This window comes from Trachymyrmex cornetzi, unplaced genomic scaffold, assembly GCF_001594075.2.
Source record: "Trachymyrmex cornetzi isolate Tcor2-1 unplaced genomic scaffold, Tcor1.1 scaffold81, whole genome shotgun sequence".
NCBI classification, from domain to species: domain Eukaryota; kingdom Metazoa; phylum Arthropoda; class Insecta; order Hymenoptera; family Formicidae; genus Trachymyrmex; species Trachymyrmex cornetzi.
In genome coordinates this window covers 354233-380824 of record NW_017300147.1, presented here as the reverse complement: position 1 = coordinate 380824, position 26592 = coordinate 354233, and the positions used below count along the sequence as shown (strand labels likewise).

Here is a 26592-nt window from a genome sequence, read left to right as displayed (position 1 = left end):
CGCGGAGTTTCGGAGTGCTGGTGGCGTGGCGGCGGTAACTGCTACTCGCGGAAGGTGAGGAGACCTAGTTAATTACTAAAGCGTTTTAATCGCCGGCAAAGTTCCGTCTGGGCCGGAAAGGGCTTCGAGGATGCGGCGGCTGTGTAAATTAGGAACTCGCCGCTTTCCTCTTCGCGCTCGTCTTTCCCGCTTCCGCATTATGTACGCCTGGCTCTCCCGAGACGAGCGCCGGCCTAATTTCCGGCAAAAAGTCACTTTTACGTAATAGCGCGTCGCCTTGAAATTAACGTCTCTGAATTGCTCCGATTGTACTCCAGAAAGTTACTCGAGCTTTGTTAATTGCCAAGATCATTGCTTTAGAATCGAATATTTTGAGAGAGTTATTTCGAGAGCATGTTTTCGATGTAAAGAAATGTTTGATTACACGTTAAATGGAAAACAAATGTTATATAAAAATAAATTCTTACTGTTATTCTGCTATAGGTCCCATTATTATTTGTATCAAACTCGAATTCTATCAGATCTCAACATCTAATATCTGTAAAGAAATTAAATAATCTGATGGAATAAATTTATGCACATGTAAATTTTGCATACTTCTAAAGTATCCTCTTAAAAGAAAATTGTCTAATAAATTTACAACGAATGGCTGGTAGGTATTTACTACACGTTTTAAAATGCAAGTAACAAGAACATCTTTCGTTAGTTCTTGCTTCGGTTTAACTCCTCTTGTTATTTCTTTTTGGAAAAGCTTTCATTTAACTCGATTATTAAATGCCCCCTCTCTTCCTCACTTTTCCCCCAAACCCTCGCTCTCTTCTCTGCGGTTTCTGGCGCATATTTAGGGGTCGCTGGTTACAGGTTGCCTCGGCAACCACATCGAGAAACCCTCTGTCGTTGCCAAGGCAACCTTCTCCTTCGTCTTCTCACCCTCTCCTCTCTTTCTCACGAAGAGATTCAATTCGAGAGAGCGAGAACGAGTCTGAAGGAAGGGAGAAAGGGTGCTGGCTTCTGTGAAGCAAGAAGAAGGGAGGAGGAGTCCCAAAGCAGAAGAGGGAAAAAAGATGGTGCGCTTTCTGGTGATTATATTTGATGGCGCGAGCGAGGACGTGCCAAATGAAGATTTGACCTTGATTAAAGATGAACTCTCTCTCCTTCTTCAGCTCTGTCTTTTTTTTTTTGCTTGTTCCCTCTTTCTTTTATCAACGATAAAACGATACGGGATGTAGTTGATAGCAGTCCGTTACGGAACAAAAAAGGAATTAGCCAAAAGATCCAATTTATTTCTCACTGCGATAATCGTCAAAGTCACAGTTAAAATAAATTAAACGTATCTCCTATATCGATGAGGTAAACACAAAATTAATATATTTGATACAAAGCCTTTGCACTTTTTTAGGCCTAAAACACATTATTTAAACAAAATAGTATATGAATATATAAAATTATAAAAAGTTGAGATGTTCTGTCGCGATTTTTCTAGGCTCTTAGGTGTCGAGGATCTAAAATGTAAGAAAGAAAATGTGGTCGTCCACATTTCATCAATTCAAGATACACCGCAGGACTTAAAGGCGCGGATTCTCATGCGACTTTAGTATTCGCGGTTGAACCGGGCGAAGAACTTATTCATAAGATTATTCGCCATTTCCGCCCTTGCCCTCTTGTGTATGTCGTTATTTAAGTTTTATATTAAAGCACGGCGGCACGCGCGCGCGCGAGCGCAGAGCCTCCGGGTATTTGATGTATGACCCGCGCGTGTTCTGGTTCCTTCACCAAGATGCACCTAAACGTGAGATATCGTGCTCGATCAATTTTTCATGACTATATTTCACCCCTTTCAACCTCTCTCCTTTTCCTTCAACATAATCAACTTTGCGGTTTCCTATTGTCAATCGATAAGTAATTTAATTACTTGTGTAACGAAAAGTTAATTCTTACAACGTTAATTCTACACATTCTTAAGTAAAAATTTGTGTGTTTCACAAATATTTTGACTCTTGTGCAAACTTATTCATTTTCCGTCTATATAGTTTATAATTCTGGAAAAATTTCGACTATACAAATAAAGTCCAGTAAAATTATTTTGAACACTTGTTACGCAAATTCGATTAGTGTAGAGACAAAATATCGATGGTTACAGTAAATATGAAAATATATAATTATTACCAAATTATCTCGCCAATTGATTTTGTGTATGTGCAGATTATTTGAGAAAAATACGTATAAGTAAAAATTGTTTACCGATATGTTACACAACTGCGTAGAAATAAGCCTATTGGGTCGTAAACATACAAAATATTATGACATGCTAGAAAAGAATTTAGTATACCGTAAATTATTTGATTGATTAGAAATTATATAGTTGTTGAAATGAGAAGAAGGCTGAAATTTCATTTGGATATAAAACAATGAGCGTTGAAATGTATTGTCCTTTATTAGTGTTACTCTGGTAACAATATCCAGAGATGATAGATGAGTGCTGGCTCTCTCGGTTCTCGTCGACGAACGGGGAGCGAATCGCGTGCTAAATAACTTCGCTAACAAGCTGCCGCCGTCACTGTGCAAAAAAAGATTACGTAAGCGGTAATGGCCGCCGGCTCCTCCTAAATTCGAGAACGAAGTGTTCCGGTCGAGCGCGCAATCCGAGAAAGGGGGCAGAACAGGCGAGCAAGCGCGCACGGCTCAGTTGGGGTGGGGGGTTAATTTTAATTTCCCAATTTTTCCCACACCGACCCGGCGCAGGTAATTTCCTCCCCAGTAGAGAATAGATGTAATTACTTAACGCCTCCGAGCTCCTTTTATTAAAAGAGGATCGCGCCCTCGGGGGTTGGAGGGGCGGAAGAAGTTCCCGGAGTGGGGATTGCGACGGGAGTGGTGGTGCGTCGTGATCATGGGGGTGTCTCTTCCTCGTACGTTCACTCGAGACCCGAGGAGGGTTTCCTATTTCATTAATTTTATCAATAAGATATTCCATATGGAATATCATCCGTGATATCAGACAGAGAGAGAGAGAGAGAGAGAGAGAGAGAGAGAATTTCAAGATATTTTAATTTCGACATGTTGGAGAGCATTAATAATTTAATAGTTAAGTAATGATTAAAAAATTAAACACAGAAATCTTTCGGGGTGTAAATTTAATTATCTGTTTAAATTCTCGCCGCACAGTATTCTTAACGTTAAATTATCCGTTGTACTCATACACCGTTTTATACTAATTATTGAATACAATTTTTTAATTAGACTGTTAAAATTTAAATTATATACCTAGCGTATGTAGGCCGAAAAGTTAAATTTCTACTTCCAAAGCTTTCATTTGGGAGAAGAAAATGGACGAAAGGCGAGACAACAACGTTGGGCAATAAACAACCACACAATTCACTGATATATATTTTGCCTGTCCATTACGACGAATCCAACTCGGATCGAATCCGAATGCCTCGACCGATGAGATCGGCAAGGGTATCTCGTAGCGGCTGTGGGAAGGGAGGAGCCATCTTGCGGCCTGTTTCAGGGCAGCCACCAATTGATTCGCCCCCACTAGGCACCGCAGGCAGGCGTCGATTCAATTCCAGGACGAAAAAAGCGTCCGGAGGGTGGCACCGTCCGTATAATTCTCGCGCCCGCATTGGTCCGTCGTTCCGTATAACCCACGAGTTTGCCGTGGGCTCGGCCAATCGCGCGCTTCTGGGCGGTTCTTGAAACCAGTTTCAGTTTCGCGGACAGAGGGGAGTCGTTGACTCGAGTCTCGAGGCAGATAGTATTGTGCCGTTGGCTCATGCCGTAGTGGTCTCAACCAGCAGGTCCTCCTTGCTACCAAGAAAATCCCGGAGACCCGCCTGTCACGCGCACGTATTCGGGAACTGCGAGGACCCGGAAGTACATCCGGTGACGCGTCGTGGCCAAACAAGTGTCGCAAACGTGCGTAATTAGGTGTTTCGATCTCGGCGTGCGTAGAATTTTGGAGTACACCGAGAAGAATCGCTCCCGTGAATCGTGAGACCTCCAGTGACGTCACAGATCAAATATTCTATGATGGACTTTTGAAAAGACGTTCGTGGGAGATTGTCAGTTTTCAATCGATGAGTTTAGTAAGTGAAGGACAGTTATATTTGTACGTGGTGCAATCTACATTTAATATCATCGATACATAGAAGTATATAACTTAATTTGTGATACTGATCGAATTTAGTTAGAGAAAGATCATGTAAAAGTTGTGAGAACGTCGTTGAGAGCTGGCCGACGGCTCGTGAAGTTCTACCAGTCACCTGTTCGACGAGCAACTTGATGTTAGTACGTAAAAAATTATAAAATATGTAAAATATTGTTATCGGATTACGGAATTACGAGTGATTAAGACTTTTTGGACTATGGGATTGATTTATGGATCCTGAAAGTGTTCAGAAATATGTAAAATATCACATTATGAAGCAACAAGATCTCTGATCACCGTTTTTAAAAATCATCGCTTTCCGAGAAGATCAAAGATAGAGATGGATTTGAGTAATGGCCTGAAAGACTTAGAATGGAAGATACAAAAACCTGTTTGAGATTGTGAGATCAGAGTTTTCGCAAGCACGTTTTAATGGTTATTACAAGCGAGTGACTTATATAGGCAGTGATGATCTATGGACTGTATTGCTCAGTGATCATGCTTGAAAGGGCCTGAAATGGAAGACGTAAATGCGCGTTAACTGGAAGCATCTAATAGCGTCAGATATCTTCCAATCTTTCGCATCCTTGACAGGCACATGACACCTACAGTGTACTAGTGATTAGGTGACTCTTCCTCTCCTGGTGATCGGGTTTCGCTGATCCCAGGGATTGATGCGAGCGGACTGATCGCTCTCCAAGGGAGAGACAAGCGCCGGCGAATTGGTACCAAAGATGGTCCTGGAGCCTGGAGGCGGTCTGTCCTTTCCGTTGCCCCCCGGCAGCGGCTCCAGCGCCTCCGGAGGATCCTTGCTGGCCCCGACCAGGTTATTCCAAAGGACGACGCCTGTGTTTCCTTTTCACTTGGCAGGATGGCCGCCGCATCATCCGGTTTTGGGCCAGGTGCAGAGTCAGGTCCAGCAGAGCATGCAGGCCCAGCATCAGGCCGCTGCCGCCGCAGTCAGATTTCTCAGTCATCATCATCCGCATCATCCTCATCCGACGTTGAGCAATCATTCCCTGGTACCGGCGATCACTGGGCATCATCCTACTGTACATCATCTTCATCATGCTGCTGATCATGGAGAGGAAGAAGATGAAAAGAAGGGTGAGTAGAAATTTAACGATTGTACGAAGCTAATGAAAAGCTTTAACCATAATCTATCTCCTTTTTAAAAATACTCGAATTGTGTGTGCAATATTATTAAAAAATACGAAGCTAATGAAAAGCTTTAACCATAATCTATCTCCTTTTTAAAAATACTCGAATTGTGTGTTGTGTGTGCAATATTATTAAAAAGATATATGTTACTTTTCTTTCACAAACTCTTTCTACAAGACAAAACGAACATGTAAGAGACGTTGTAATTTTCAATTAGGTTCTTGTAAAAGACTTTTAGACGATGGCTTGCTCCACTTTTATAAAGAAAAGAGTATAATATCCTTTAAAATATTTTCTTCCCCTTCAGAAATTTGTGTTCTATAAAAGATTCATAGTTATGAAATTAATAGATTATACTTGTTCGAATTAGTAATCTACTTTAGAGTATTTCTCCATGATTGCTCGTTGAAGTATGTTGATGGTGGCGGTGTTTCCGAAATAGCTTTTGAAAAACGGTCTTCAGGGAGTGGCGTAACGCGGTCAATCATAAGATCGTTCCTGACGAGCCCCTGGGATCGCTTACGACGTTAGTCCCTATCCCCTTTTCCCGCCCTTCCTGGCGACCGCTCGTCTGAAATCGTGTTTCGTGCGCGAGAATGTCCGCGTTGCTGAGGGTGGAAATCTGTTTTTTACGTGATCCCATTCACGTCCCTAACACTTGTTTATGCTTCGAAGGGAGCGCCACTTAATTCGCTTGCCTTTGACTTTCGATTGTTTTCGCCGCTGTGAATTTATCGCGCGCTACCGCGAATTTCCCTAAATATTATTGGTCTTTTAATAAACAAAGTTCAAATTGGTTATAACGCAAGATATCGAGCAATTAAAATATTCCCAAGTTTATAACATTTTTTAATGTTTACTAATTTCACATGTGAGATATACAAGTATTTTAAAAAAGTAATAATATTTTTTGTTGTATAATAGAACTATAATATAGGTATATGATCACTAGAAGCTGCGCGGTATCAAAATTAGAAAAGTTTGAGGAATTGATTAAAATAGAGATTCTGAAAAATATTTCGTTTAAAAAAGATGATAATCGATAAATAATAAAAAATTGTATTGAGGCAATTTCAACTAGCGTTAAATTTCTGTGTCTCTTTACAGAAATTCAATTTAATTAAGCTCAACACTATCACGATATTTAATTAAATTTAACTGTCAAAATATTCAAAAATATTTAAAAAAAGTATTTATTATGTAGCTTAAGAACCGCTCTGAGTGACTGTTCAAATGATTGTGTAAAATTTTTTTATCGGTAGATAACAAAATGTTATATTAAGATAATTGCAACTGGCATGTGCGCTTGATAGAAATTTAATTTAATTAAACCTAATCGTCGAGATTGATTAAAAATGTGATACAATGGGAAATTTTTTTTAAGTATCGAATAAATTTAAATTTGTAGAAAGATTTGTGGCTATGCACAGAGACGTTTATTGATGTCTGGAGTATTTTTATATTTTCGTACAACTTTCTAACGAATATAAATGATATCTTTGTTGGTTTGGATAAGAAAAATTGTGCTTATTATCAGACCGGCGTTCTTGTTCAGTAATTTCATAGTTCTTCTCCAACGGCATGCCGCGCCGCGTCGGATAACACACTTGGCGGTTTCGCCGGTTCCGCAAAAGTATGCGGCGCGGCGGTTAGATTCGTTATAATTGCATAATGATTTCTACGTCGAGGAGAAGCATTTCGTTCATGAACGTCAGTCGTGCACGCGAGCGTGTATCAGATCGACCCGCCGGTTATTTCGGGATTTATGAAAGCTCCCATCCTCTCTTCGTCATGATAAATAGTTTTATTGGTAACGGCAGGAACGCGCGTAATTGCAAGTCTGCTCTGATCGAACATCGTCCACCGAACGTCCTTTATAGCGTCACGTCGTAGCATGAGCTAAGTTTATTTTCACGTTTAATACCTTTCCTTTATGTCAGACTAGATTCGCCTAACGATCCCACGATCGCTCGCGCGATTTTTCTGCTGTGAAAAATGTCATTGATGTTAAAAGGTTTCGAAAGAATCATACTCTGTTTAAAATGAAATGTTAATTTTAACTTAAAAACGTTTAGTGGACTTTCTCACGGACGTGCAAAAATGTTGAAGCTGACTTTATTTTTAACAGTGTATACAACTTACTTTAAATGGAATGTCACACAAATGCAGAAATGTAATTTAACACAGAAATTTAATTAAACTTAATCGTCAAAATATTCGATTACATTACTACAGATAAAATTCAGTATCTAGGATATTTTGATTTTTTAACAAATTCTTAAGGATAAAAGGATTCTCGAATTTTTAGTAAATTATGTGCTGTAAATCTAAAGTCATGTACTTGTTAGTGATTAAGTTTCTCTCCTTAGGATCAGTTTAAAAACTTTGGCAAATTTCTGAGACGTCTATGGCCATTTGGAAGTGTAAGTTTTGAAAACTGCAGATTTTTCTAGTTTTCGACTTGGGAATAAATTCGCTTCTTTGAAATGAGAATCGAGCGCCAAATCGACGTAAATGAAGTTGCCGAGCGAAATCGCAAGGCTCGGCATGCTCCAATTCGTGTCCCTCGCAATTGAGCGTATTATGCTTGGACATTTAATTATACCGATTCCTAATGAAACGTTTGCGCGCGGCGTGTCGCGATTTTATCCCGATCGATGTCGCCAGGCGATAGGCGATAGGCGATAGGCGTTTGTGTATGTATAAGGGATCGCGAATAAGGAGTCTCCCCTTCTTCTTCTCCGCGTCCCCTTATAGCTTCGCGAAATTCTCGTTTACATAATTAGCTCGACGGCGGAATGCTCGTGTTGGACTCACGCGCGTACGCCTCTATACACTGTACGATCGTGAAACTTTTTCGACGTTAGCGCGATCGTTAAGTTGAGAGCGCTTAGCGTCGCCGCGAAATTGCGTCCCGTCGGCGCTCGCGGCGCGGCGGCTCCCAACGGCTTACAAAGCTGCCACATGCTGTGCAATCCCGTCGTCGTGAATTAAGATTCAGACGTCGAGGCTAGATCGGCTGGATTAAAACGTGTCGTTTTACGTGTTAACCTGATAGCGATATCGCCATCGACGACGGTCGGGCCGCTGTCAGTGGCGTGCGAAGCGGAATGAGAGGCGTCCTGTCGTTGCTTTACAGATTCTCTATGACGCTCCACATCAGGTGCTTTTACTTCTCGTTTCTTTATCCATTCTTTAAGCAGATTGCTTTTTTCCCCTGTAAAACTTTTCAAACGCAAACCCCTTTCACGTAAATTGCCAATGAACGAATAATTCGGAATCATTATTATAATCTAGAGAATTATGTAGAAAAGAACAAATAGGAACTGGCACCAAGATTCTAAACGTTGATCTTAATTAATCATCTGACGCAATTCGAATTTTAAATCTATCTTCTAAATTGATATTTGAGAGACATGCATTTACAAAGATATTTTTTACTCCGTCTTTGTATCTTCCTTTATTTCCATTTCTTTGTCTTCAATTTTTGTTAATCAATTGGTTCATGTAATTTTTCGATAAAGCTTATCACGTCTTACGTATAAATGTTATTCATTTCTCATTCTGCATTTATCTGCGGATTTCCAACTTACTGACTCGTCGATTAATCTAAGTTCATGCCCGCTCGCTTTCATTCGTATTGTATCTCGACCTGTTCAAATTCAAGTTAACGCGATTCAAATCAGCGACAGATGGAGAACGTGCATAAGCGTTGAACCTCGCGGTGTCTCAGTATCTGCCTAATGACCTTTCAGAAAGCCTTATTTGCGCCGGGAACAACGACTTTTTCGTATCACACGTGATATTTGAGAGATATGATTTTCCGGAGATATTTTCGCTCCATCTCGCCTCTCTTATCAACTTATACATCGTATCCAGTAATCGCGCATAGATCATATCGTACAAGACGTGACTATAAATAGACAGACGCACCTTACGGACGCGTTGAAGCAAAGCAAAAAGGGAGTTATACATAAACATTAGTCATATTGGTAGGTTCTTGATTATGATCTTTCAAAGCAGGAAGTATTTATGAACCATAACTTACGTAGTTGTATTACATCAGTGATATTAGTTCTGAAAATATTGTATTTTCATTGCCGCTTTAAGCATTGTAGTTTCGCACATGTCGGTACATTGTAACAGGTGTTAGCATTGTGCTTTCCGTTTGCAAAATGACGCCTCCTTAAAACATAGCTCTTCGCACCTCGACAGGCACCTCTCTTATTGATGAGAGATGAGATTAAATTAAGAGTCCTACACAGATCGCAAAATATAATTGGCGTATCGCTTTTAAATTAACCGTTTCCATTCTATAACGCATATTTATGTGACTATCGGCATGTATCAGGTCCGACGATCCATTAGGGCTATTTCGTCCTTTTAAATTGGGCGATCAAATTAAGATTCTCTTCGAAATTACTCCTTCCGGAAAAAGAATTGTTTAAATAGTAATAGACTCGCGCCTTCTCTCGTCAATTCAAGAACTGTAAGCTACCCTAATGATTACAGCGAATAAAATAACAGTGTCCATCATCGAAAGAAATGTAATACACTCGGGAGGGATGCAGGTGAGACCAAACGAGCCAGGCTCCTTTGATAAGTGCGGTCGCGTAGTCTAGCATCCTGTCATTATTTTACGATTAGACTGAAGGAGGAGGCATTAGGGCAGTTGACAAAAAAGGGCGACCGCTCTTCACAAAGACAGAGTAAAGAAGGAGGAAGAGGTACAGAAAGAAAAGAAGAGAAGGGAAAAGACAGAGAGAAAGTTCATAAGACTTAAAGAACAATTCGTGCATCAAAGAGTCGAAACAAAACGGAAATCAAACACCATGCAGTAGAGATTTAAAAGAAAGGTAGCATTTGGGGCACCTCAGCAAAATGTGTACCCAATGTGAGCCGCGTATGTGTCTTCCCTTTTACGAAAATATTAAAAATACGGAAAGTAAAATGATCCAACGTGTTACTTTTAAGTTTATAATTTCATTACATAAACATATTGATGTGTCAACATTTACGATTAGCAACTTAAACATTGAATACTCGTGTTAACTTTCTCCTTCTTAAAATTATGCTAATGGATCTACTCGCAGTTCGGACAAGTAAAAGGTCCTTTACCATTTTTAATTAATCCCATACATCTTTGTGAACATATTTGTGACAAATGCCACACTTACGCATGTGTTCAGACAAGGTTCACATTGAGAGAGAGAGAGAGAGAGAGAGAGAGAGAGAGAGATATCACAATGAAAAGTTCCTTTTCTTTAATTATAAACAAAACGTTGTGACAAAAGTATAAACTAAATATAGTGTTATAAAATATGAATATAGAGCTGCAAAATAACGGAAATTAATAACCGCGTTTATAGTAATTTAATAATAAATTCATAATTACAGAAAGCAATTACTTACGGAATATTACATCACGACTACAACGTGTCAGTTTTTCCTGTTTTTACACAAACATAATGAATAATATGATTTATGAATCGATGCAATCGAGTCGTACGGATCGCCTGCTACTAACTTACGAATTACTACTGTCATGAGAGAGTTAAATTAATCATATAATTATATACAAACAGCGAGTGGCCCACTTTGGGAAAAAAAACGATCCAAATTGAACCTGGTAACCTTAAATTCAATATTAAAAAGACACTCATTTCAATATTTAACAATGCAACGTTTCGGTGACGTTTTTCAATGTTTTTTTTTAAATAGGACAAATTTGAACCAAAGCGTAGGATGTTGAAACGAAAACTGTATTCACTGAGCGTTGAAAGCAATAATGCAACAATATATGTAATTTTTTACAGATGCAAGTTCTAATCAGACGCTTCTTATTAGACATTTCACGATAGATTGAAAATATGGTCTAACGATAAAATATAAAATCGAAACGTTCCTGTAATTCGCTTTATGGGTCTGATATACAATTTTTGTTCCAACATCCTGCGCTATGCAGAGAAAGTTTAATTGGCCGAAGGACGGGGAAGTTTAAAGGTAGCACTTTAGCGCACAAAACCACCTGGATTTACCGCAGTTTCTCATGGATATCGTCTGTCTCCTTCTCTCTTTCTATCCGCAGAAAAATGGCGGAATAATTCGCGAGGTGTTGACTCGAGAGTATATAATACAAATCTTAAACGTGGAGCCTCTCCATAAACGGCGTTAACCACATATCGCTGTTATTTCCCATAATAACGAGACGAGCCCTCGCCTCGATTTTGGCGTTTGCGTGTACAAGCATAATAATAAAAAACATTAATCGCACGGTTAACATTGCAATCACCGTCAAAACGATAGGCACCCGTATTTGAATAGCAATGCCTAATTATGAAAAATGACACACATTTTATCGCTTTCTCACGCTCGTATAAATTACAAAATTGAACTGGTTCCAGCATTGCGCTACCGCGATAACGACATATAATTCTATGCGAGATACCGACACGTGATTATAAAAATTGTTACCTATCGGGAATATGTCGGAAATTGTTAACACTCGAGACACGAGTTATACGCATTGTAACGTCAGGTTGTTGCCGGCGTCGCCATTATTGTTGCAATAACGATTTTATTAGAACTACTGACACGCGATTGCAAAAATTGATGTGATCGCATATAACAGAATAATGTTATCGGATATCTTCGCAGCAAACGCTGTCGGATTACAATCCATCGTTACGTCGAATATTCGTCATTGTTATTATTGTTGTGTTTCACACAACGTAAACGCATCGTTATGAAAATGTCTGGTTATAATAAATTTAATCAGTACATAAAATTGTGCTTGCGCGCGCGCATCATGTCATCGATTCGCGTCGGGTGTTGGTTAATACGATAGTTCAAAGTCGCGGGTTATGTGCTTTTTGCGTTAGAAATTATCGCTGCTGGGATGAGTGCAAATTGCGAGTAATGTGGAAAATTTTACTGGCACGTAACGACAAACGCAGGTCATTAGCGAAGCCGCTTATTAACCGGCTTCGTTTGAAATGGTATCCGAAAGATCATTTGCCCCGCTCATAGAATCGAGAGAAGAATAGTCGAGAACGTTTAAAATCGTATCCTTCTCTTACATGGATGGATTGAAAAGTTTCCGGAATTGTCATGAGGGTGGTTTTTTTAAATATATTTTTATATCGTTGTATTGTCAATTCACTTTCATACGAATTGACTGCAAAGTGCAAACGTCAAATCAACCTGTTAAAATCATCTTCTTTGTATTGTTACGATTTTTTTTAAACCACCCTTTTTGGGTTGTGATGATTTTGACGATTTTTTGTGCGATAGAGTGATATTTACTTAACTCATTCATTGTAATAACAGGAACACCACGTTTTTTTTTTACTTGTGTTAATTTTAAAATAAGGGAGTCACGTATCATTATCTATATTTGATCAGATTTGTAAACACAGGTAAAATATTCAGGTGTCTTGATAAAAAATCTGTAACTAATATTTATCTCTTTATCTCCTGGGTCTTTGAGAAAGGAATACTTTGCGGTATTGCAAAAAACTCTTGAATGTGAAGGAACTTTTTCAGCGTAGCAGCAAAGATGTCACTACACGTGAAGGAATGGCTGAGCCTCGTGAAGACTTTGCGAATCGCCATATAGGATACCTCTTGGAGGGGCCCCGGACTTACGAAGCTCCGCGGTAAGGCAAAGCTTGCAGGCCGGAGCAGGACGTAGAAAAGCTCGCGCGCACATCGCGGCATCCGCTGCGCACGGTCTGGTCGCGGAGAAAACAGGCAGGCAAAACGCGCGCACGGGGCTCCGGGTAATAACTTAATTTAAACTAAACTACAGTTTAATAATTCTCCCGGCCTGGGTCGGCCGTGGAAGATGCGCCGGCAACCAGCAATTTCAGAGCCGCCGTTAACTGCCGGTCGTTAGTCCCTTTTCAAAACTCCTCTCTTTCTTCCTCCCCGTCCGCGTCCCCGCGCCGCCTTGCCCTACCTCGCGGGCTCCCTCGCCACCCTCTCTGCGCCCTCGCCCTCGCTTTCTTCGCCCCTCGCACCCTCGCACCCTCGCGCGAGGCCCGAGCTCGGAGCTACCAACGTTCGGTCACGAGCTAATTTTCGAGCGTGGCTTGCGTGTCGTGAATATCGCCACGGGCCCTCAGAAATACTCGCGCGGCTCGGCTCGGCGCGGCGCGGCGCGGCGCGACCGACAAATTGAATCGTCCTCGTCTTTCTGCCTCTGGGCAAGTGGGCACTGCTTGCCGAAATACCGGATCCTGCGTGATCCGCCAATCCTCGCCAATAGATTTCACGAAGGCACCGAGTGATAATGTTTCATAATAACGCTTGATTCCCAGGTAACAATGCAAATCGATACAAAAATCTTTCAAACATTGTACCTTAATTAAGGAACAAAATTGTAAATTATATGTTTCATTGTTTAAACATATCTGATATAGCGTACAAAACATATGATCGGAACTGAAAAAGGACTATATTTCCTTTACTGAGGGATATCGAATTTGATATAAATATAGTTGTGTGAAATTACACACATCAAATTCCACATTCCTCAGCAAAGGAAATAAGTCTTTAGTTTTTAGATTTGATCGCATATTTTGTGCGCTAACGTATTAAATTCGTTATAATAAAAGATATAATTTACGATTTGGTTTCTTAATTATATTACAATGCTCAAAAGATTTTTAGTTGATTTTCGTGAACTGGAAGTTAAATACAGATATAATTTAAATTTTGAACGTTTAAGCTTATGTTTTTACATATAAAATAAATCTTTACCTTACATCAAAAGTAACACAACTAAAAAAATTAAATCTTTAGAAAAAAGAGAAACCATTTTTTAACTTAAAAGAAAACTATTAACTTGTCAAATAATATTTGCAAAAAAAATATAGAGGAGACCGGGGTCAGTTGACTATAGGAGTAAATAGAATAATCGAGGCTACATTAAAAACAAAACACGCGTAACATCTTGTTGCGAACACATCTAAGATAGAAGTTATACCACGATTTAAAAAAATCGTACACCTAAATAAATATTTTTATTCTTAAAGTTTTTGTTTTACAATCGTATATGATTGTCTCAGATATTTGATTTCTGCTTAGATAGCAAGTGCAGTTCTTACTTAATAAAGTCTAACAGATTTTTTTTGTTTATGTGTCTTTGTTATCGTATATTGTTAATGTTTTTAAAAAATGAACGGATGGGAATAGTAGACTAATCACAGCATGGAACTGTATGACTCATTTAGTGACGACTCTTATAGTACTTAGTCAAAATTGTATTCTTTTAAAGAGATTTATCTCAGTGGTAAATATTATAAGTTTAGTTCCCTCATGTCCAATCTCGAAAACTAGACTCATTCAACGTGTTTTTGCACGGAATGAACAAATTTTGCAAAAAGAAGCATTGTTTTGCCCTGCGAAGCGAATGTTTGTGTTTAAAATATATTTTTATCAAAGTTTTATTAATACGTAGCCAAAGATGTAGCTTAAAATACATTAATCTTTATTTTAATAATCTTAGTCGAATTACCCTGGTCCCGAGGTTAGTTGAATCAGATGGAATGCATTAGAAAAATGCATTTTTTTCATATTAGTTATCAGTTTCCCCTTATTATTAAAATATTATTAGGTAGTCAAATGTATGTAGTAACTGTGTAGAATTCATTTTTTTCGATAAGTCTCTTAATTTCGTCTGTAAAAATTCGAAACTGAAAAATGAGTCTATCAGCTCCTCCCTATACTCTTAAAAGCATGATCAAATATAGTTTTGTCATTTCCACAACTTTTGAAAAACTATCTTTGAGTCGTGTAATGATTTGGGAGTATAGAGAAACGATACAATTGATTATTTTATACTATTCATCTTTATACAATACAGTCTCCTATTATTTACAAAAACAGATTAACATATTTTAAAATGCTTCTTTATTTAGTTACTCAAATGTTTATAATAGGATTGTTAACCAGGATGTTAAACAGGATTATTACGTCATTTAAGAACGTTGATAACGCAACAATTCATCAGAGTTAAACGCCTGCGCGTTTAGACTCGGGATCCTCATGATCCTTCTATCTTACAATCTTTGATATCGTCGATATACCGTCCGCAAAGAATCACGCGACTATAAGCCAACCAAGCAGCCAGGCGTTTACGAAGCGCCGTGTCTGCAAGATTTCTTATCGTCAGTTTTCTTCGCGGCCAGAAAGAGAGAGAGAGAAAGAGAGAGAGAGAGAGAGGGAGAGAGGAGGGGGAAACATTAATTAAATAGTTTGAGTTATAATGGAGAATAGGTGGGGTGTAACGGGGTACAGTGGACGTACATATATAGTGGGAAGATACGGCTGACAGACTATAAATACGTCATATTTATATGCCCCGCTAATTGTCTTTGACGATAAGAATCTCTCTTTTATTACTTTCTGAGTTATTTCGCCAATTTCGCTTCCTGGCCCCAGACTGGCTTGTCTCAATGTCTTATAAATGCGATCTCCAGTCTGCAAACTGCTAAAACCTTGCTTCGATTCTTATTTCGGGTGGGCACGATTCTCACCTTGTAAATTTGTGTAAAGCATTATTTATACGAATTTATGAAAGCTGAGGGAATTACGATTGTGTTATTTTTTAACAAGCAAATTTATAATACACACAAATAATAATAACAGCTAAAGCTCAGTAAAATATACATTGAAGAAAACAGATATATCGAATAATTTGATAAACACTTGGAGATGTTGAGAGATTTTTATTTTTTTTTTCTAAAATAATTTTTATGTCATTTTATCTTTAAAAAAATATATACATACAACACGTATAGATAAGTATATACATACAATTTCGCAAATTCGTTGAATTTTTTCAAATACCCACAATTTCTCGTCGACCGAGCTAATTGTTCGTCGTAAATTAAGACGCTCGCGTAAGATCGCTCATAATTACAAGGAAATAAGGGGAGCGTTTATCAGCCGACGAGTGAATTTTTCATCGCGACGACCTGCCGCGACAAAAATGAATGAACGTCGGCGGACGCGGCATATCAATGATATATCTCATCTGGAATTATTTCAAATAAATTAACTCGTCCGTTGTACGTCGGCCACAATGCCCTCCACCTCTTAGTGCGATCTCGTTCTTCTTCGGAATTAACCCTTCCCGCGATGCTGCGTGGCCCTTAATGTCTTCGCTTGGGGAACATAAACGGTGGGATGATTTGTGAAGCGAAACGCCGCAGTGGAGAACGGTAGCTAAACAGCACGATGTAACACAAATTCGCTTACGTTGATCGTTTAATGTTTCTTGCGTAATTTACTGACGCCGATGGCGTAGAAGCTGCTGCATTCTTGATACGTGGACATAAAAAAAAAGTATGACTGTTGATGTAACTTTATTGTACGGAGAATGGCATTTCACTTTATTTTTTAAGTAAAGGTCAAGAGGTATTTTTTACGATATAAAATGGTTGTTACTGAGAATTTTTTATTACAAAGAAATTAAATTTTAGTTGACAGCGGAATGTAAATAAGCCATCGGTTTCTAAATAGTTCCAAGTTCGAATTTTTATTCCCACTCGATATTTATAATTTTCTACAAAATGATACATTCCGAAAATTTCATAATGCAGTCAGAGAAAAAATGTGATGGCAATTATAAAGATAACAATAATACTAGTTGATATGAAAAATTAATATATAGTTATTACAATTTAATTATGTTTTTTTTCGGACTGTGAATTATGAAATACACCGTTTTATTCGTGACGATGCACGGTAACACTTTCAGCTATAATTTCGGAATTTGGTAGTCGACGAACGCTACCATCCTCAATTAGGGAAACGAGCGAGCGAGACGCCGTAAAAAATAACCCTTCGGTGAATTTGAATTTATCGCGCGAGGCACGCCTACATCTGCATCGGATAATACAACCGCGGGGCTGCCGTTTGCATTCGATTAATCGACGGTACCGCGTGATAAATCCGCGTTTTTACGCGTGTGCCTCGTGAAAATTAACATTTTCAGCAGCTTGCTACATTCTATTACACGCTACCGTCCACCATCGAAATTAACGGCGGTCACTAATATGCCGTAAGTGATAATGGAAAGTTGCTAAGTCGTTTTACATCGTGTCAAAAGAACTCATGACTCACGACCTGACGTCTTCAATGCGGCGTTGTTCCCGGTGGATTCTGTTTGCGAGGATCTCGCCAACTGAACAGGGAATACCATTTTTATTTCCATGAATATCTGCCGCATAGCTGCGAGCATCGTACGTGTTTCCACAACTTGTACTTGAACTGAAATTCATAGAGAATATCTATAAATTTATCACAGATGAAAGTAACAAGTATACTTATATATTAAAGATTAATCAAATATTTTTTATTTATTTTATATTATTTGTTACACTGAGCAATAATTTTTAATTAACATTTTGTTTTCTTCAGTAGGAAATAAGCGTTGCTTGTATAGCTTTTTATACTGAAAAGAGATTGATATTTTTTCAAAAAATTCCATTACTCATCATTTTTAGAAATTTGGCTTGGAATTTTTTATGCAATAACGTACATTTGTACTTTACTTACAGTACTATACTTAGAGTATTATACTTGGAAATTCCGGGTTCGATCCCCGGCAGAACTGAAAATTTTCGTACGTTCGTAGCTCCTTTCGGAAGGCAATGGCAAACCAGCGAGTAGTATACTTGCTCAAGAAATCTCCCTATCAAAAATTGTTGTTTGGAATCGACGTTTAAACTGTAGGTTCCCATATACCGTCTGTAAGATTAGTATGCGAGCAAAGGTATATAAAAGGGAGGCGCCTACTGTAGGTATAACATAATGTATTACATACATTATTTCTTCAAGTGTTATACGTTGGTGCGAGGGGGTAACCACTCTTGAATTCCAGTGTACACTCTGTCAGAAGTCGGATGAAGTTCGGTGAAGTCCGGTGAAGTCCGATAAAGTCCAATAAATTCCAGTGAAGTCCGATGAATTCCGGTGAAGTACGATGAATTCCGATGAAGTCAGATGAATTCCGGTGAAGTCCGATGAAATTCAGCGAAGTCTGATGAATTCATGAATTCCGATGAAGCCCGATAAATTCCGGTGAAATCCGATGAATTCCGGTGAAATCCGATGAATTCCGATGAAGTCCGATAAATTCATGAATTCCGATGAAGTCCAATGAATTCCAGTGAAGTCCGATGAAGTCTTGAAGTCTGAAATCCAGGTGTACACCTATTTTTTGAGTGGTTACCCCCTCGCATTGGTGACAGCGTATGGTAATAACTTTGTAAATCGATTGATGTTATTCATATACATAATTACATATGTATCTTTTTAATAATAACACTTATATAAGAAATGATATAGATAATATTATTTATTGATATTATAAAATCACGGAAAAAAATACAGCTGAGAACTTTATCGATTCAGCAAATCTACAGTTGTAATATACAAACAGTCAATTTTCTATATTAAAGTAGCAAAGTTGACAGTTGAGTAATATATTAGCGATTTGCTAAACCATCAAATCTTCTTAGTTGTAGAGGTTAAATTCGCGCAGTAAGTTATAGGTTTGCTGTACCACCCAATTAATTTTTTTCCATGATTGTTTGTACGAATTATATTTTTAATAAATCTACTTGTAATAATTTTATTTAAGATTATCGGGCATCAAAATCTTTAAACCTGTTTGACCTGGTTGATCAGAAAATGTAAAAATTCTACAAAATTGTACCTTATTATTAATTATATCTTATTGGTAACTAAATAAAAGTTGACATAAATAAATGTAATATATTGTATATATAATTATCTCTTAAATCCTCTTAAATACATAATATCTAATAAATTTTATCATTTACGACTGATAATGCACGGTGCCGATCGGTCATTTAAAACAATCGACTCGCCGGTCGGAATCTCACGCGACGACGGGGGATATAATATTATCGCCCGGCAAATGACACGCCATGGGGTAGCAAATAGCAATCCGTGGCTAGTAGTTAGGGTGGTGTAAGACTACGCGCCGAGGTCCGACACGCAATTTCTCCTTTTTAAGCCAGACATAGTCGGCCGCTCGAGAACACCCGTAATGCAGTGCACGCGGAATCGTACAATATTGACTTTCCGCACTCGGTTCGTGCATTACGCTAATAATAATTGGGATAGGCCGTACAATGTATCCCTCGCGTTGATATCTCAATTTACCTATATGGATCGGGGCAATTAAATACACACTGAGAGAAAAAAAATAGTTATGGCAACTATAAAGTACAACTCTAAAATTTAAATATTCGTAACTAGTTTTAAAAAGTAATACGAACTAAAGTAGTACCGAATACTATAAAAATATAGTATTCAGTACTACTCTAGTTCTTATTACTCTGCAAAACTAGTTGCAAGTACTTAAAGTATTAGAGTTGTTCATTTAGTAGTTGTCAAAACTATATTTTTCTCTGTGAGTGCAGATATATTATACAATTCATCTCTTTTTCTTCTACGGTTTTGTGACACTGAAGCCACACAAAAAAAAAATAAAAATAAAGCATAAGCAATAAGCGAACCGGCCAATCACAGTAGAGAACCACTTTACGTTTTTTATTGCGATTGGTCGAGTCGCTTAAGTCTTTTTATTGCTTTACGTTCCTTTATGTGTTTTTATCTTGAAAGGCTAGTTTAAAGCGGTATTCACAATAGAGTAGTAAGCCTCAAGCCTTAAGAAATTGATCAATCACAGTCAATTATTCTTCTCACATTCGATTGTGATTGGTCAATTTCTTATGGCTTAAGGCTTACTATTCTGTTGTAAACACCGCGCAATCTTCAATGTAAATAACGTTTTGTAAATAATGAAAATTCCGAAGGAGCGTGCTAAATGAGAGCATTAAACCGAGTTCAGGCTCTGAAAGGAAATGATGACTCTTCTCGCATAAACAAACCAACTTTTTTTTCCACCGAAGCTTCGAGCACGATCTTTAAGGCAATTTTAGTTTTGAAGAACTGTCTAAGAGTCCCGCGCTATATTTTTTCGCCTCCGGTATAATCTTTCTAATTGACACGTTAAATAAACACGACAGGTAATTAGTTTGCAAGCGGCGGAGGGGAGGGCGCGAAATAAAAAAGGTGCCGCCGCGAAATAAACACAAACTCGCAATTACATCTCGCGTCGCAGAAACAAGTTCAGGACTCGTGGACGCGTGGGATTTAAATGCGGGTATTTATTACCGGCTGGTTAAATTCCCAGTATTTACCGGGAATTAAGAGATACGCCGGCCGGCGCGGCCATATATTTCCCGCTTGTCGCCACACGTATGCGCGTGTTCCAGTGCCGTTTGCTCTCCCGTTGCCAAGTTTTTCGACACCTTCGAAAAGCCCTATCAAGCGGAACGATCGCGTCTAATCGTATTTATGATTAGATCTTACTCACAAATTGAATGGCTAACTATTCATGATTTAATTACGACAGTCAATGTTGCTTTTCTGCGCGCGTAGAGGACTTCAATCGCTTCTTAAAGTTGCTTCTCCATTAATATTTCATTACTTCCTTCGCCACGAACGCGGCATTAAAATTACGTTAATTTAATAATAATTGCATGGTATTCATGCACAGTTTAATTACCATAGTATATGATAGAGGAAGAGAGGGGGCAATACCTTTCTGTTTCATTGAAATAATTCAGTATACATTCATGTGACATAACTACTTTACTACCATTTTGTTAGTTATATAGTAATACCAATCATGCTATAGGTAGAGGTTCTTTGGATATACAGAACGAACGTAATTTATAAAAAACTGAAGAGGGAAAAAGGCTATGAATATGAAGGGGGGTATGGAATACCACCAATTAGCATATAACTTATTTACACATTCCGTTACCAAATTTAGTTCAATTATGTCATTTGAAAGCCCACATTCAAGGCCTCCGAATTAGACTGAAGTTACAAAATTAATATCAATATACTTTTCAAAATTACGTAGAGTACCTTTCAAACTGTCTGCTAAAAAAACTGTCTTGCAAAACTGAAATGCAGCTTTTACGACAACGGCAGTAAACGCTAATGATGAGTCGTCATGTTATAATGCCTAAAAAGACTGTGAAGAAGTAATTTTGGCTTCTCTATGTAAATCAAGTTTAAACAAAAATGTTTAAACAAATTTACCTAAAAAAATTATGAGACTTAAGTCCTATACTCCAATGTAATTTGCAAGTGATTAACGAATAATTTTAATAAATTATACATTCAAGATTATCGAAATATTCATTTATGTATAAAACAAGAATAATTGAATGTTCTATGCTTTTGCGTTACGAAAGTACATCTCATTGATGAGAATCGATCCACCCCATCGTGATCTAGAGCCAATAAAGCCTTCCGAACGTCACTTGCGATCGTCCCTTCCCGTCGATCAGAAAGCCAGCCAGCCAGCTCAGTCAGGACTCTCCACCTCTTGATGTCAGTTATACATGACTAAGAATAGCACGAGAAGGTGTATTAATATTATATATAATTAACCGGCCTGATTGTAGATCTTATCAGAAAAGCTACTTTATCGATCGATACGCCGGCTACCCGTATTATGAGAAGAAGCTGCGCTTTTTTACGTAGCTTATTCTTGATAGTCTCTTCACTTCTCTTCGTTTTTGTCCTTTTCCTTATGTTTGCGGCTTGTCATCAAAACTCACACGGTTTCGACGTGTTCCACAGTCATGTGTCGTTGACCAGAGCTATTATGATCCAATTTTGCGGGCCACATGGATATCCACGAGGATGTAGATCTGGACGATCCAGTAATACGTAAATCCAAGCAACCAGAGAGTCAAAACGGACACTGTCCTTTTGAGAATGATAATCCCAGATAGTTGAGCCTGATCGTTGACTCGGATAAAAATAAACAAGCTGCATACGGTCAGACATCATCGGACGTCGTCCACCTTAATTTATATCTGCATTGATTATATTTGATCACGCGTATAATTAAATGCACGTTACGTAACGTGGCGAAGGTTCCTCGAGGCTCATTTCCATCGATCCTTTTCGGCGTTCACCCGCCGGTTCCCGTCTCATCTTAATTAGGTCCTCGCTCTTCAGACATCGCATAATCAAGACGATCATTTGCATAGACTTGCAAACAGGATTTAATATCTCAGACTTTTGCCGCAGGATTAATGCGTGCATAATCGCGTCGCGCTACAATTACGCAAGTTGAAGTAAACCTGAGAGAGAGAGAGAGAGAGAGAGAGATGTATGGAGCGTTTTTTCTATTTAAAAATTATCTATCAATTATCTAGTTCTGTATCTTTATACAGTTTATCGAAGAAACGGATCCAATACAAATATTTTACAATACATCATCAAAATGAAAAATGTATCGGTCTCTGCAAAAAGTGACTAAAATTATACTTAAAAATGAATGTTATACAAATGAAGTAGTTTAATAAAAAAAAAAAATCAATATTTATATTTAAGAATACAAAATTTTATGATTTAAATGAAAATTTTTTATCTTAATTATTTTTTAAGAACATGTCTACCATCTTATTATAATACTTTTTTTTTACTAAATCGCTTTCAAACTTTTTGTATTATTATCAAATACTTATACAAAAAATACAGAAAAATCTAGAAACTTTTATATATTTTTGCTTCGTTCAAAACAAAGAATAGAGTATACGGAGAATTGGATCACAAAGCGAATTGTATTAATGAAAATTTTGAGACACTTAAGCCGGCGACACACGATACTCGTTTTCGTACTAGATTGCTAGCTGGATTAGAATCTTGCTACCGTATTGGCTGCGGTAGTGCTCGACTGTCGAATATGTGTCAAGTATCATTCTGACCCATATGCTGCAAAATTCACCGTTTGGCTCGCTTCGTCTTCGCCATTGCCGCAAAACGGTAATCGTTAAACAACAACAACAACACCCCCTTTCTCTGCCGTCTTCCAAGCATTTTGTGGATCTTCATTTCGCACCTCGCGAGTCAGGTATGATGTTAGGAGTCGTTCTTGGAGCAAGTCGAAAGCCTCCTTTTCCCTCCACGCAGTTCTGGGCAGGCAGGGGAAAGAGGAGAATGTAACCGGGCGTCAGGAGGATTGATGGCGTCTAGATGCAAATGCAGTCGGTCTGGCACGCAAGCAACGTATCCACCTACCGACGCCTTATGCCAGTTAACGCCTTACAGCTTAATAATCTTGTTCTCTCTCCTTCTCTCTCTCCCTCTTCTTCGCCATCCGTGTCCTTTATCACACTCGCGCGCCAGACTAAATTACTTTATTAACCCCCTTTTCCCGGGATCATTCTCCCAACCCTCCCGATCTCGGAGGACTAAAACGACCGGTCGGTCCTCACGCAGAAGCTATCCTGCACTTTGTTAAACACTGGTGTTATTAAATTTGTAATTAACATTTTGAGAAGTCGCGAATATGCTTAATAAATAATTTATGTATGGTAATGTAAAAAATAATGAGTCTTAATAATCAACTTAAGTGTGCGCTCGGTAAACAATGATAATAATTTAAAATTTTTTCTAAGAAGTATCGCGTATCCACTAAGGACGTAATAATAAAATTAAATAATAGATGATAAAAGAACTGTTGTGTAATTATTATATTAGGTTGAGAAATTAATGCAAAATAACGTTACTATAAATCGACATTATAAATCCATGATGTAACAGATTATTATTAAGTTTGTTCAATGTTTTACTTGTATATTTATTAAATTAAAAAACTTAATCAATGTTGGTAGGTTCTATATTCGAAGGAGAAATGTAGTGCATAGTAACAATTGTAAAAGCGACAACTATTTTGTATGTAGAAGGTGCAATTGACTGTTTTACAGAGATTATTTTTTGATGCCCCAGAATAACCACGTAAAAACTGATCAGAATCCTGATGTAAAATATATGTATATGTGAGTCTCTCCTTGTAAAAAGAATTTTGGAACAAACGTTACAATTGTAGACGCAAATGGTTGAGCATTTGGCGCTCGCGTGTCGCCCCGGTCCTCTAGTATAAGGTTAATCGCACTTTAAAGGGGCGAGATGCGGACGCAAAGTTCAGCTGACCCGAAATGGGTATCGTCGGCGTGTTACCTCCTCACCTGGAAACTGGTGTTGCTTGCCAGATAGGAGGCGGCAGTCTCTTGGGTGCCAGGATGTCGTTCCTAACGCTAATGACGTCGTTGACTCTCACTTAACAAGAGACTACCCTCTAAATGGAGGCTTGCGTCCTGGAAGCGGCCCGGCGGCGCTCACCAAGCCGGTGATTACGAAACTTGAATTCACTTCTGAATTGCATTCGTCGTGTAAGTGCTGTGTACGGTGTCCGTTTTGCGTTCTCGTTACGCTATTCTGTCACGACCGTTAAATCACAAACGGTTAATCAACTATCAAGTCTACATAGTCCGCATTTTTCGTTATCAAGAATAAAATATGCAAATATCATAAGAAACAACGAGCATATTGACGACATTAGAAATTCTCAGTGATATTTCCGTACACAATTGGCGGAGAGACGAAGGAATTATCGGATATCGTTTGTCGTAGCTATTCCGGTATTGATACGTTTGAACAATGTTTAAATAAAATCGACACGCCACCGTTTACCTGTACTATTACGTTTATGTTGAAAATTGATGCCGCGTGTTTTCGCTTTGCAACGTCACGCCATGCTACGCAACGCAACGGAACGCAACAGAACGCAACAAAAGGTACGCGAATTGCCAGCCATTTGTGCCAGGACGAGGCCACGATGGCACATGATGCACAAAGGTGCTAGCTGGGACGACCCAGGTGTAATTTCAATTTAATTGCACGTTATTTCGGGCGTGTATAGGTGTATGCGTATACGCGCGTAAGGTAGGGCAAGAACTTATTAAACACCTTCGGGCTGCACTTCGCTGCCTCACTGACGAGCTCACTCGTTTCACCTTGCCTGGTCTGCGTGTTCTTGCGAGATCAGGAAGGATCATGAAAGCCGAGGATGATGCTCCTTTTAGAGATCTCAATCTTCCCACGGTGGTATATCAGAACTTGATGATGACTGAACAATTAATTCCGTACAGAACTTTTCTCCTCAGGATTTCACTGAACTTTCGAACTTGAATCTTCCATCTGACTTCTCGAAGTTTCATGCAAGTTTTGCAAAATGTGTATATACGTTTATCTACGATAGCGAATTGACCCTTAGAATCATTCTATTAACGATATATAAAGGAAGTGAAGAGGTTATAGAATAATATTACTGTGATCAAAAAATATCCGGATTTTATTTTTTAAACATTGCGGGAAAACTGTAAATCAAATCCGTTTGCCTTGCTAAGTTGGTACACATGTGCTCACTTTATTTTAAATGCGCCTGTGAACGAAATTTCGTTCGTAACGCAAAATTTCAAACAATTTCTTGCTGTGCACAAAAATCTTCACTGACATAAACAACTGTCATTTTCAAACGGCTTGAAGGAACGCCATGATTTTTTTATCAAATGTAAAGGACATGTGTAAACCAACTTAGCAAAGCAAACGGATTTGATTTACAGTTTTCCCGTAATTTAAAAGAGTAGTTTGGGTACTTTTTAATCACAATATAGTATTTTATTTTATTGAAATAACTCAATAGATATTAATGTGACGTAACTACTCTTGGTACAAGTTCCAATTATTGAGTGATTCCAATTATAAGTATAGAAGTTTTTCTACCTATGGAAAAGTAGAAAACTTCTACCTGTATAGACTATACAAAAAGAAGTAATTTACAAAAAACTGAAGAGGGAAATAGGTTCTGGTTATAGAATAGAAAGAGGGATATGGAATATATCAACTTGTACATGATATAACTTTATATGTTGGATACGCATATTTTGTTACCAAATTTAGTTCAATTACGTCACGTGAAAGTCACATTCAAGGTTTTCAGGCTAGACAGAAGTTACAAAATGTATACCGACATACTTTTCAAAATTACGTAAAGAGTATATATATCTGTAAAACTGTCCGCTATTTGCAAAACTGAAATGCAATTTACGACACGTTAAACATTAATGATCAGTGCCCATTAACATCTAAGAAGACTGTGAAGAAGTAAAATAATGATCACCCCGCCAAAATGCAGCGTAAATTATACAAGATATCGTGGTATTCTACAGCCTATTCCATAACCGTCTTCTTCCACCTATATAGCAAATGTTAAGTTGCATACCTTCTTAAAATAGAAGACTTTGGTGCAGAAATAGGTTCACTCTGATTTGGAAAGTCCACCTCATTGAAGAAGAATATGAATT

At 38.3% G+C, this 26592-nt stretch overlaps 1 protein-coding gene and 1 long non-coding RNA gene across 2 annotated transcripts in view; both read left to right on the top strand.

Moving 5' to 3' along the window:
• The first annotated feature begins 4743 nt into the window (after positions 1 to 4743).
• LOC108768576 (uncharacterized) overlaps positions 4744 to 26592 on the top strand; it is a 40891-nt gene continuing 19042 nt past the window's right edge. Inside the window, exon 1 of the mRNA XM_018519044.1 lies at positions 4744 to 5257. Within this exon, the coding sequence (XP_018374546.1) occupies positions 4885 to 5257 (373 nt within the window). The 5' untranslated portion in view covers positions 4744 to 4884. The remainder of the gene's footprint in view (positions 5258 to 26592) is intronic.
• On the top strand, positions 14189 to 25818 carry LOC108768577 (uncharacterized). Its single transcript, XR_001940498.1, has 3 exons — positions 14189 to 14259; positions 23310 to 23311; positions 25806 to 25818. It is a non-coding gene; the product is annotated as an uncharacterized LOC108768577 (long non-coding RNA).